This window comes from Bombina bombina, chromosome 1 (genome assembly GCF_027579735.1).
Source record: "Bombina bombina isolate aBomBom1 chromosome 1, aBomBom1.pri, whole genome shotgun sequence".
In the NCBI taxonomy this organism is placed as follows: domain Eukaryota; kingdom Metazoa; phylum Chordata; class Amphibia; order Anura; family Bombinatoridae; genus Bombina; species Bombina bombina.
Window position 1 is genome coordinate 1,099,782,649 of NC_069499.1, and position 13,899 is coordinate 1,099,796,547.

A 13,899-nucleotide genomic window follows, 5' to 3' on the forward strand; every position below is an offset into this window, starting at 1 on the left:
GCCCCTCCCGCGGGATTAGAATTGCCCTCAGAGGTGGACGGCTCAGTTATACTAAATATCTTATTCTTTTTAGATATTGCAATTTTATCAAAGCATGTGGAGTTGAGCAGACGGGTCAACCGGAACCACCTCACAATATACACAGTTATTAGTTTTAATCAAAGAGGGAGTACCCTCTAACGTATTAGAGTCCTCCATAGCTTGCGCTTTTATTGCAGACTAAAATAGAAAAATAAATGGCACCTTTATATCCCAATGGCTGGGGCAACTCACCACCTCCTATGACCCGGACCAGAAAGAAACCGCTTTGTCTCTTACAACCGCCGGTCAAGAAAGAGAAAGTTAAAGAGGCCACACCCGGTCACATTGAGTGCCATGCAGGACCGCCCCTGCACTAGAGAGAAAACGCGCCAAAAAAGGGCCTGCTTCAATCTCTCGCTAAGAAACTGACTGTTCACACGTTGACAGAGCCTCATCTCACACATGACGCAGCATTAAAACACAATAAATAATATTATGCGCAAATCCCTCCCCCTGTTCAATAACCCCCCTTCCGAGGGTATTAACCATGATTCTATACAGATAAAGGAGCCCCACTGTGACCCTGTCTTCTTACGTTATCATATATGTATAAATTAAACTTTTTTATCAGAATCTACGCCATGGAACAGGAACACGGCCTTTCAAGTATGACAGGGTAGTAGCATCGCTCCTGACATGGACTTGAGAGCAGAAAAGCGGGCAGCAAAACTCGTCAACGCTGATTGCTTATGGAGCTGTTAATCTGATGGTTTCGGGGTGGTTTTGCAGAAAGACTCTCCCTGCATCTCCGGACTCTAACATTCACCCATGCTCTCACTGAGAGGCTGACAGGACTACTTGCTTCTCCCAATCTTCCGACACTTCTCTGCCAACCTCCTGTGACGAAAGGCAAAGAATGACTGGGGGATGAGGGGAGTGGGAGAGGTATTTGAGCCTTTGGCTGGGGTGTCTTTGCCTCCTCCTGGTGGCCAGGTTCTTAATTCTCACAAGTAATGAATGAAGCAATGGACTCTCCTCCTCCCATTAAGATGGCAAAGTTTTTCATGAAAAGAAAAAAAGAAAAAAAGGATTTTGCAAATTTGCAAAACATTATAAAGTAGAAAACATCCTGGGAAATAAGCTTAATACAAAAATAAAATGAAGTTTTGCTTTATGGGCTAATGTAAAACAATAATCTAAAAATAGATCAAGTACAAGAGTCTTTTACCACATTAACAAACTAGCAACATTTCTTTCAATTTGCGTAAAGTAGTCCCCCCTGTATCAGCAAGTATCAGGGAGTGAAGAACTGCCAGCATCACTACTTTTACACTTTGGGGCCATTATTAAGCAAACGTATGGGTTATTATCACAACAACACTGGGATAATGCAGCAATAAATGCGAAAAGAGAGAATGCTAGTGGCTGACTGGATACCAGTAACGTGTGCCAGCATTGGTACAGATGACAAATAAATATGAGTCATGTATTTTTCATTTAAAGGGATATAACACCCATTTTTTTTTTCTTTTGTGATTTAGATAGAGCATGCAATTTTAAGAAACAAATTTACTACTATTATCAAATTCTTTGTTCTCTTTGTATCTTTATTTGAAAAAACAGGAATGCAAGTTTAGGAGCCGTACCATTTTTGGTTCAGCACGCTGGGTAGAGCTTGCTGATTGGTGGCTACTTTTAGCCACCAATCAGCAAGCGCTACCCAGGTGCTGAACCAAAAATGGGCTGGGCTCCCTAAGCTTAAATTTCAACCTTTTCAAATAAAGATACCAAGAGAACAAAGAAAATTTGATAATAGGAGTAAATTAGAAAGATGCATAATATTGCATGCTCTATCTGAATCATGAAAGAAAAAAAAAATGGTTTCATATACCTTTAAAATTTTTAGGTCATGATAAACTGTGGATAACTGAAACCGTGGAAACCAAATCTGCGAATACAGGGGTTCTACTGTACATATTACTGAAGTAAATGTTCTGAGAAAGGAGAGCAGTTTACATCTAGTCTTCCAACTGTTTCAAACTCAGTATCTAAATTATCGGGAATGACTTGTCTAAGTTTTAATAAGTTATTAAGCACATATGTTTATCAAAAAATAAAAAAAACATAATTTATGTAAGAACTTACCTGATAAATTCATTTCTTTCATATTGGCAAGAGTCCATGAGCTAGTGACGTATGGGATCTACAATCCTACCAGGAGGGGCAAAGTTTCCCAAACCTCAAAATGCCTATAAATACACCCCTCACCACATCCACTATTCAGTTTAACAAATAGCCAAGCAGTGGGGTGATAAAGAAAGGAGTAGAAAGCATCAACAAAAGAATTTTGGAAATAATTGTGCTTAATACAAAAAATCATAACCACCATAAAAAGGGTGGGCCTCATGGACTCTTGCCAATATGAAAGAAATGAATTTATCAGGTAAGTTCTTACATAAATTATGTTTTCTTTCATGTAATTGGTAGGAGTCCATGAGCTAGTGACGTATGGGATAGCAATAACCAAGATGTGGAACTCCACGCAAGAGTTACTAGAGAGGGAGGGGTAAAAATAAAAACAGCCATTTTCCGCTGAAAAAAATTAATCCACAACCCAAAAAAATAAGTTTATTCTCAAAAATGAAAGAAAAAACTTAAATCAAAAGCAGAAGAATCAAACAAACAGCTGCCTGAAGAACTTTTCTACCAAAAACTGCTTCTGAAGAAGCAAATACATCAAAACGGTAGAATTTAGTAAATGTATGCAAAGAGTACCAAGCTGCCGCTTTGCAAATCTGATCAAATGAAGCTTCATTCTTAAAGGCCCACGAAGTGGAGACTGATCTAGTAGAATGAGCTGTAATTCTCTGAGGTGGGGCCTGACCCGACTTTAAATAAGCTTGATGAATCAAAAGTTTCAACCAAGAAGCCAAGGAAATAGCAGAAGCATTCTGACCTTTCCTAGGACCAGAAAATAAAACAAATAGACTGGAAGTCTTCCTGAAATTTTTAGTAGCTTCCACATAATATTTCAAAGCTCTTACCACATCGAAAGAATGTAAGGATTTTTTCCAAAGAATTCTTAGGATTAGGACACAAGGAAGGGACAACAATTTCTCTATTAATGTTGTTAGAATTCACAACCTTAGGTACAAATTGAAAAGAAGTCTGCAAAACTGCCTTATCCTGGTGAAAAATCAGAAAAGGAGACTCACAAGAAAGAGCAGATAGCTCATAAACTCTTCTAGCAGAAGAGATAGCCAAAAGCATCAACACTTTCCAAGAAAGTAGTTTAATGTCCAAAGAATGCATAGGCTCAAATGGAGGAGCTTGTAAAGCCTTCAGAACCAAATTAAGACTCCAAGGAGGAGAAATTGATTTAATGACAGGCTTAATACGAACTAAAGCCTGTCCAAAACAGTGAATATCAGGAAGTATAGCAATCTTTCTGTGAAATAAAACAGAAAGAGCGGAGATTTGTCCTTTCAAGGAACTTGCAGACAAACCCTTATCCAAACCATCCTGAAGAAACTGTAAAATTCTAGGAATTCTAAAAGAATGCCAAGAGAATTTATGAGAACACCATGAAATGTAAGTCTTCCAAACTCTATAATAAATCTTTCTAGAGACAGATTTACGAGCTTGTAACATAGTATTAATCACTGAGTCAGAGAAACCTCTATGACTTAGTACTAAGCGTTCAATTTCCATACCTTCAAATTTAATGATTTGAGATCCTGATGGAAAGACCTTGAGACAGTAGGTCAGGCCTTAACGGAAGTGGCCAAGGCTGGCAACTGGACATCCGAACCAGATCCGCATACCAAAACCTGTGTGGCCATGCTGGAGCCACCAGCAACACAAACGATTGCTCCATGATGATTTTGGAGATCACTCTTGGAAGGAGAACTAGAGGCGGGAAAATGTAAGCAGGATGATAACACCAAGGAAGTGTCAGCACATCCACTGCTTCCGCCTGAACATCCCTGGACAGGTATCTGGGAAGTTTCTTGTTTAGATGAGAGGCCATGAGATCTCTCTCTGGAAGACCCCACATCTGAACAATCTGAGAAAACACATCTGGATGGAGAGACCACTACCCTGGATGTAAAGTCTGACAGCTGAGATAATCCGCCTCCCAATTGTCTACACCTGGGATATGCACCGCAGAGATTAGACAGGAGCTGGATTCCGCCCAAGCAAGTATCCGAGATACTTCTTTCATAGCTTGGGGACTGTGAGTCCCACCCTGATGATTGACATATGCCACTGTTGTGATAGTGTCTGTCTGAAAACAAATGAACGGTTCTCTCTTTAACAGAGGCCAAAACTGAAGAGCTCTGAGAATTGCATGGATTTCTAAAATATTTATTGATAATCTCGCCTCTTGAGATTTCCAAACCCCTTGTGCTGTCAAAGATCCCCAAACAACTCCCCAACCTGAAAGACTCGCATCTATTGTGATCACAGTCCAGGTTGTCCAAACAAAAGAAGCCCCTTGAACTAAACGATGGTGATCTATCCACCACGTCAGAGAGTGTCGTACATTGGGATTTAAGGATATTAATTGTGATATATCTTTGTATAATCCCTGCACCATTGGTTCAGCATACAAAGCTGAAGAGGTCTCATGTGAAAACGAGCAAAGGGGATCGCGTCCGATGCTGCAGTCATGAGACCTAAAACTTCCATGCACATAGCCACTGAAGGGAATGACAGACTGAAGGTGCCGGCAGGCTGCAACCAATTTTAAACGTCTCTTGTCTGTTAGAGACAGAGTCATGGACACAATCTATCTGGAAGCCTAAAAAGGCGACCCTTGTCTGAGGAATCAAGAAACTTTTTGGTAAATTGATCCTTCAACCATGTTTCCGAAGAAACAACACTAGTTGATTCGTGTGAGATTCTGCAGAACATAAAGACTGAGCTAGTACCAAGATATCGTCCAAATAAGGAAACACCGCAATACCCTGTTCTCTGATTACAGAGAGTAGGGCACCTACAACCTTTGAAAAGATACTTGGAGCTGTTGCTAGGCTAAATGGAAGAGCAACAAATTGGTAATGCTCGTCTAGAAAAGAGAATCTCAAAAACTGATAATGTTCTGGATGAATCGGAATATGAAGGTATGCATCCTGCAAGTCTATTGTGGACATATAATGTCCTCGCTGAACAAAAGGCAGAATAGTCCTTATAGTCACCATCTTGAAAGTTGGTACTCTTACATAACGATTCAAAATTTTCAGATCCAGAACTGGTCTGAATAAAATTTTCTTCTTTGGGACAATGAATAGATTTGAATAAAACCCCAAACCTTGTTCCTGAAAAGGAACTGGCATGATTACCCCTGAAGACTCCAGGTCTGAAACACACTTCAGGAAAGCCTGAGCTTTTACTGGATTTGCTGGGATATGTGAGAGAAAAAATCTTCTCACAGGAGGTCTTACTCTGAATCCTATTCAATACCCTTGAGAGACAATGCTTTGAATCCATTGATTTTGGACAAAAATTATCCAAATATCCTTGAAAAACCTTAATCTGCCCCTACCAGCTGAGCTGGAATGAGGGCAGCACCTTCATGCGGACTTAGGGGCTGACTTTGGTTTCTTAAATGGGTTGGATTTTTTCCAATTTGAGGAAGGCTTCCAATTGGAAACAGATTCCTTGGGGGAAGGATTAAGTTTTTGTTCCTTATTTTGACGAAAGGAACGAAAACGGTTAGAAGCCTTAGATTTACCCTTAGGTTTTTTTTATCCTGAGGCAGAAAAACTCCCTTTCCCCCAGTGACAGTTGAAATAATAGAATCCAACTGAGAACCAAATAAATTATTACATTGGAAAGAAAGAGATAGTAATCTTGATTTAGATGTCATACCAGCATTCCAAGATTTAGGCCACAAAGCTCTTCTAGCTAATATAGCTAAAGACATGGATCTAACATCAATTTTGATAATATAAAAAATGGCATCACAAATAAAATGATTAGCATGTTGCAGTAAGCGAATAATGCTAGATATGTCAGAATCCAATTCTTGTTGCGCTAAATTCTCCAACCAGAAAGTTGATGCAGCCGCAACATCAGCCAAAGAAATTGCAGGTCTGAGAAGATGACCTGAATATAAATAGGCCTTCCTTAGATAAGATTCAAGCTTCCTATCTAAAGGATCCTTAAAGGAAGTACTATCTTCCATAGGAATAGTGGTACGTTTAGCAAGAGTAGAAATAGCCCCATCAACTTTGGGGATTTTTTCACAAAACTCTATAGAATTTGCTGGTAAAGGATACAATTTTTTAAACCTTGAAGAAGGAATAAAAGAAGTACCTGGCTTATTCCATTCCTTAGAAATCATATCAGAAATAGCCTCAGGAATAGGAAAAGAGGACTGGTTACCTCAATGGTTACCTCAATATCCAAAGTAATTAACACTTCTTTTAATAAAGAACGCATATACTCTATTTTAAATAAATAAGTAGATTTGTCAGTGTCAATATCTGAGGAAGGATCTTCTGTATCAGATCCTCATCAGAAGAGGATAAATTATTATGTTGTTGGTCATTTGAAATTTCATCAACTGAATGAGAAGTTTTAAAAGAACTTTTACGTTTATTGGAAGGTGGAAATGCAGATAAAGCCTTCTGGATAGAATCAGAAACAAATTCTTTAAAATTCATAGGTATATCATGTATATTAGAAGTTGAAGGAACTGCAACTGGCAATGCACTATTACTGATGGACACACTATCTGCATGTAAAAGTATATCATGACAACTATTACAAATGACATTTGGCAAAATAAATTTCCACAATCTTACAACAAATGCACTTAGCTTTGGTAGAACCGATGTCAGGCAACAATGTTCAAGCAGAAACTTCTGAGGCAGGATCAGATTGAGACATCTTGCAAAATGTAAAAAGAAAAAGCAACATATAAAGCAAAATTATCAATTTCCTTATATGACAGTTTCAGGAATGGGAAAAAATGCGAATAGCATTGCCCTCTGATAGAGAAAAAGGCAAGAGGCAAACATCAATGGGTATTGAAATAATGAAAAAGTTTGGTGCCAAGTATGACTCACAACGTAACTGAAAACTTTTTTGGCGCCAATAATAACTGGAAATGACACTCGCGTCATTAATGACGCAACCGTGTGTAAGGCTGGAAATGACGAAATTGCGTCATAGACGTATTTTTCGCGCCAAAAAAAGTCTTGCGCCAAGAATGACACAATAAAGTTTAGCATTTAGCACACCTGCTGGCCTAATTCCACCCGCAATATGCAAGAAGTAGTCAATTGAAAAAAAGACTAAACCCCAGGTAAGAAAAAAAAATTCTTAAAAAATGTTTATATTCCCCAAATATGAAACTGACAGTCTGCAGAAGGAAATACATGAACCTGAGTCATGGCAAATATAAGTACAATACATATATTTAGAACTTTATATAAAAGCATAAAGTGCCAAACCATAGCTGAGGTGTCTTAAGTAATAAAAAAAAACATACTTACCAAAAGACACCCATCCACATATAGCAGATAGCCAAACCAGTACTGAAACAGTTATTAGTAGAGGTAATGGTAAATTGAGAGTATATCATCGTTCTGAAAAGGGAGGTAGGTGATGAATCTCTACGACCGATAAAACCTATGAAATAGGGAAATCATCGTATTCAATAAGTGATACTCCCTTCACGTCCCTCTGACATTCGCTGTACTCTGAGAGGAATCGGTCTTCAACAATGCTGAGAAGCGCATATCAACGTAGAAATCTTAGCACAAACTTACTTCACCACCTCCATAGGAGGCAAAGTTTGTAAAACTGAATTGTGGGTGTGGTGAGGGGTGTATTTATAGGCATTTTGAGGTTTGGGAAACTTTGCCCCTCCTGGTAGGATTGTATATCCCATACGTCACTAGCTCATGAACTCTTGCCAATTACATGAAAGAAATGAAGACGTGTGCTCCCTCTCTCAACAGCTTTGTTAACACAGGCAACTAAAGATGAATTCAAAAAGGACTGTATCCTGAAGCTCTTCTGGCATAACACATAAAACTAAACAATACAAGTAAAAGAGTAGATTTAATGAATAAACAAATAACTAACCTAATTGATGAATGAGCCAAATCCTCATCTGCTCCGATAGCTCTCAACACATAGGATGGTTCTAGCGATGCGGACGTGCACGCGCTAGGGAAAAAAAAAAAAAGTGAAACGCATTGTGAATTATCTTCAGTTTCCTGTGACTACACCTCTTAAAGATGTGCTATACATAGTGTGCGTTACATTACATCAGAGATAAGAATCAGCATGCTAGTAACACTATTAAACGAATATGTAGAGAAAAAGACATTACAATTAATTTGATAATGTAATATATTGTTTAATTATGCATAATAATAAAAACCTTCATATTACACTTTTATTATTTATTCTGTCCCCTTTTCCTTTAATATAACTCTGAAACTGTGAGCTTTGCAATTTTCTGTTAGAAATGGAAGTGCAGATATTCCCAAGTCTAACTCTGCTGTATTCCACACAACTATTGTTTGCTCACTCTAGTAGCCAATTTGTTCCTTTTTGGCCTCAGCATATGAGAGGCACCTTAGTTTCAATATCGCAGGACCCGTTACTGTATGGAGACAAACTTATTACTTCTGTATTTAAATAGATATTAAACACAAAATAGATGTAAAATATAATAGTTTATTTAGAGCAAAGATTTGCGTGACATTAATATGGGGAGTATTTTTGTAGATATAAGCAACATAAATTTTGAAGAAATAAGTGTAAAGTTTCCGTTTCCATAAAGTAATGGGCAATGCCATGTTGAAAACCTTATTTGCTCTGCTGATGCCAGTTAGGGACAGTTATAAATGAGCAAATAAAGCAATAACATTGCCATATTATCCTTAGGCAAATCTTTGCTTTTATAGACATTTTATATAATATGAAATGTCACTTTAAAGGAACATAAAACAGTATGAACTAACATATGTTTCAAAATATATAATGCAGCCAAAGTTTACCTGCAAAACAGTTTCTGTTTTAACCCCAAATAAACCCTTTAATTCAGGCATAGTTTTGTTTGCAACAAGTTCCCCCTTGGGCATTTCCATATATGCAAGGTGCTATACAGGCTATTGCTTTTGCAAAATGCACTTGTGTATGTGAACGGTAGGGGGCAGAGTCACATGACACCTGACTAAAGCAGTGCACTGTATAATGCTGAAGCTTTCACAAAGCATTTGACAATATCCCCATGGAAACGAGCAAGCCTCTAGGCAACAAACAATAGCAGTACCTGCTGTTCCTCCTCATTCCCCCCTTGCTTGCATAAGTAATTATCCTCACATGCACACTTTGTTATATGATACCACAAGGTTTTGGAGTAGGACACTGATAAAGGGGTGGAGCAGGCTACACTTGGCAACACTAAAGTGCAAGTAATTTTGTGAAATTGTATTAACATACTTAAAAGCTTTTATTCTACACTTTTTTTTACATAGTTTTACCTCAGTTTACCCTTTTATAATATGCACATAACTCAAAATGTTTTATGGCACTTTAAAATTAAATAAAATTTGTATTTGAAAAAACATAATTTATGCTTACCTGATAAATTCCTTTCTCCTGTAGTGTAGTCAGTCCACGGGTCATCCATTACTTATGGGATATTAACTCCTCCCTAACAGGAAGTGCAAGAGGATCACCCAAGCAGAGCTGCTATATAGCTCCTCCCCTCTACGTCCCACCCAGTCATTCGACCGAAAACCAAACGAGAAAGGAGAAACTATAGGGTGCAGTGGTGACTGGAGTATAATTTAAAATTTAGACCTGCCATAAAAAACAGGGCGGGCCGTGGACTGACTACACTACAGGAGAAAGGAATTTATCAGGTAAGCATAAATTATGTTTTCTCCTGTTAAGTGTAGTCAGTCCACGGGTCATCCATTACTTATGGGATACCAATACCAAAGCTAAAGTACACGGATGACGGGATGGACAGGCAGGATCTTTACACGGAAGGAACCACTGCCTGAAGAACCTTTCTCCCAAAAACAGCCTCAGAAGAAGCAAAAGTGTCAAATTTGTAAAATTTGGAAAAAGTATGAAGAGAAGACCAAGTTGCAGCCTTGCAAATCTGTTCAACAGAGGCCTCATTCTTAAAGGCCCACGTGGAAGCCACAGCTCTCGTAGAATGAGCTGTAATTCTTTCAGGAGGCTGCTGTCCAGCAGTCTCATAGGCTAAACGTATTATGCTACGAAGCCAAAAAGAGAGAGAGGTAGCAGATGCTTTTTGACCTCTCCTCTGTCCAGAATAAACGACAAACAGGGAAGAAGTTTGGCGAAAATCTTTAGTTGCCTGTAAATAAAATTTCAGGGCACGGACTACGTCTAGATTGTGCAGAAGTCGTCCCTTCTTTGAAGAAGGGTTAGGGCACAATGATGGAACAACAATCTCTTGATTGATATTCTTGTTAGTGACTACCTTAGGTAAGAACCCAGGTTTAGTACGCAGAACTACCTTGTCTGAATGAAAAATCAGATAAGGAGAATCACAATGTAAGGCCGATAACTCAGAGACTCTACGAGCCGAGGAAATAGCCATTAAAAACAGAACTTTCCAAGATAACAGCTTGATATCAATGGAATGAAGGGGTTCAAACGGAACACCCTGTAAAACGTTAAGAACTAAGTTTAAGCTCCACGGTGGAGCAACAGTCTTAAACACAGGCTTAATCCTGGCCAAAGCCTGACAAAAAGCCTGAACGTCTGGAACTTCTGACAGACGTTTGTGTAAAAGGAGCGTTCAATCTCCATGCAGTCAGCTTCAGAGAAATTAGATTTTGATGTTTGAAAGGACCCTGAATTAGAAGGTCCTGTCTCAGAGGCAGCGACCAAGGTGGACAGGATGACATGTCCACTAGATCTGCATACCAGGTCCTGCGTGGCCACGCAGGTGCTATTAGAATCACTGATGCTTTCTCCTGTTTGATCCTGGCAATCAATCGAGGAAGCATCGGGAAGGGTGGAAACACATAAGCCATCTTGAAGGTCCAAGGTGCTGTCAGAGCATCTATCAGGACCGCTCCCGGGTCCCTGGATCTGGACCCGTAACAAGGAAGCTTGGCGTTCTGGCGAGACGCCATGAGATCCATATCTGGTTTGCCCCAACGTCGAAGTATTTGGGCAAAGACCTCTGGATGAAGTTCCCACTCCCCCGGATGAAAAGTCTGGCGACTTAGGAAATCCGCCTCCCAGTTCTCCACGCCTGGGATGTGGATCGCTGACAGGTGGCAAGAGTGAGACTCTGCCCAGCGAATTATCCTTGAAACTTCCATCATCGCTAGGGAACTCCTTGTCCCTCCCTGATGGTTGATGTAAGCCACAGTCGTGATGTTGTCAGACTGAAACCTGATGAACCTCAGAGTTGCTAACTGAGGCCAAGTCAGAAGGGCATTGAGAACTGCTCTCAATTCCAGAATGTTTATTGGAAGGAGACTCTCCTCCTGAGTCCATGATCCCTGAGCCTTCAGGGAATTCCAGACAGCGCCCCAACCTAGTAGGCTGGCGTCTGTTGTTACAATTGTCCAGTCTGGCCTGCTGAAGGGCATCCCTCTGGACAGATGTGGCCGAGAAAGCCACCATAGAAGAGAATCTCTGGTCTCTTGATCCAGATTCAGCATAGGGGACAAATCTGAGTAATCCCCATTCCACTGACTTGGCATGCACAATTGCAGCGGTCTGAGATGCAGGCGTGCAAAAGGTACTATGTCCATTGCCGCTACCATTAAGCCGATTACCTCCATGCATTGAGCCACTGACGGGTGTGGAATGGAATGAAGGATCCGGCAAGCATTTAGAAGTTTTGTTAACCTGTCCTCTGTCAGGTAAATCTTCATTTCTACAGAATCTATGAGAGTCCCTAAGAAGGGAACTCTTGTGAGTGGCAATAGAGAACTCTTTTCTTCGTTCACTTTCCACCCATGTGACCTTAGAAATGCCAGTACTAACTCTGTATGAGACTTGGCAGTTTGGAAACTTGACGCTTGTATCCGAATGTATTCTAGGTACGGAGCTACCGATATTCCTCGCGGTCTTAGTACCGCCAGAAGAGAACCCAGAACCTTTGTAAAGATTCTTGGAGCCGTAGCTAACCCGAAGGGAAGAGCTACAAACTGGTAATGCCTGTCTAGGAAGGCAAACCTTAGATACCGGTAATGATCCTTGTGAATCGGTATGTGAAGGTAGGCATCCTTTAAATCCACTGTGGTCATGTACTGACCCCTTTGGATCATGGGTAAGATTGTCCGAATAGTTTCCATTTTGAACGATGGAACTCTTAGGAATTTGTTTAGGATCTTTAAATCCAATATTGGTCTGAAGGTTCCTTCTTTCTTGGGAACCGCAAACAGATTTGAGTAAAACCCTTGTCCGTGTTCCGACCGCGGAACCGGATGGATCACTCCCATTAGTAAAAGATCTTGTACACAGCGTAGAAACGCCTCTTTCTTTATCTGGTTTGTTGACAACCTTGAAAGATGAAATCTCCCTTGTGGAGGAGAAGCTTTGAAGTCCAGAAGATATCCCTGAGATATGATCTCCAACGCCCAGGGATCCTGGACATCTCTTGCCCAAGCCTGGGCGAAGAGAGAAAGTCTGCCCCCCACTAGATCCGTTTCCGGATCGGGGGCCCTCACTTCATGCTGTCTTAGGGGCAGCAGCAGGTTTTCTGGCCTGCTTGCCCTTGTTCCAGGTCTGGTTAGGTTTCCAGCCTTGTCTGTAGCGAGCAACAGTTCCTTCCTGTTTTGGAGCAGAGGAAGTTGATGCTGCTCCTGCCTTGAAGTTACGAAAGGCACGAAAATTAGACTGTCTAGCCCTTGGTTTGGCTCTGTCTTGAGGCAGGGCATGGCTCTTACCTCCCGTAATGTCAGCGATAATTTCTTTCAAACCGGGCCCGAATAATGTCTGCCCCTTGAAAGGTATGTTAAGCAATTTAGATTTAGAAGTCACATCAGCTGACCAGGATTTTAGCCACAGCGCTCTGCTCGCCTGAATGGCAAATCCGGAATTCTTAGCCGTAAGTTTAGTTAAGTGTACTACAGCATCAGAAATAAATGAATTAGCTAGCTTAAGGGCTTCAAGCTTGTGTGTAATCTCATCCAATGGAGCTGTGTCAAGGGTCTCTTCCAGAGACTCAAACCAAAATGCCGCCGCAGCCGTGACAGGCGCAATGCATGCAAGGGGTTGCAATATAAAACCTTGTTGAACAAACATTTTCTTAAGGTAACCCTCTAACTTTTTATCCATTGGATCTGAAAAGGCACAGCTATCCTCCACCGGGATAGTGGTACGCTTAGCTAAAGTAGAAACTGCTCCCTCCACCTTAGGGACCGTTTGCCATAAGTCCCGTGTGGTGGCGTCTATTGGAAACATTTTTCTGAATATAGGAGGGGGTGAAAAAGGCACACCGGGTCTATCCCACTCCTTAGTAACAATTTCAGTAAGTCTCTTAGGAATAGGAAAAACGTCAGTACACGTCGGTACCGCAAAATATTTATCCAACCTACATATTATCTCTGGGATTGCAACCGTGTTACAATCATTCAGAGCCGTTAACACCTCCCCTAGTAATACACGGAGGTTCTCCAGCTTAAATTTAAAATTTGAAACGTCTGAATCCAGTTTATTTGGATCAGATCCGTCACCCACAGAATGAAGCTCTCCGTCTTCATGTTCTGCAAATTGTGACGCAGTATCAGACATGGCCCTAGCATTATCAGCGCACTCTGTTCTCACCCCAGAGTGGTCTCGTTTACCCCTAAGTTCTGGCAATTTAGATAAAACTTCAGTCATAACATTAGCCATGTCTTGTAAAGT

General features: G+C 40.5%; 1 protein-coding gene across 1 annotated transcript in view; it reads right to left on the minus strand.

The window, feature by feature from the left end:
* NFS1 (NFS1 cysteine desulfurase) overlaps positions 1-13,899 on the minus strand; it is a 177,052-nt gene that overhangs the window by 51,644 nt on the left and 111,509 nt on the right. Inside the window, exon 11 of the mRNA XM_053695861.1 lies at positions 8,122-8,205. Within this exon, the coding sequence (XP_053551836.1) occupies positions 8,122-8,205 (84 nt within the window). The remainder of the gene's footprint in view (positions 1-8,121; positions 8,206-13,899) is intronic.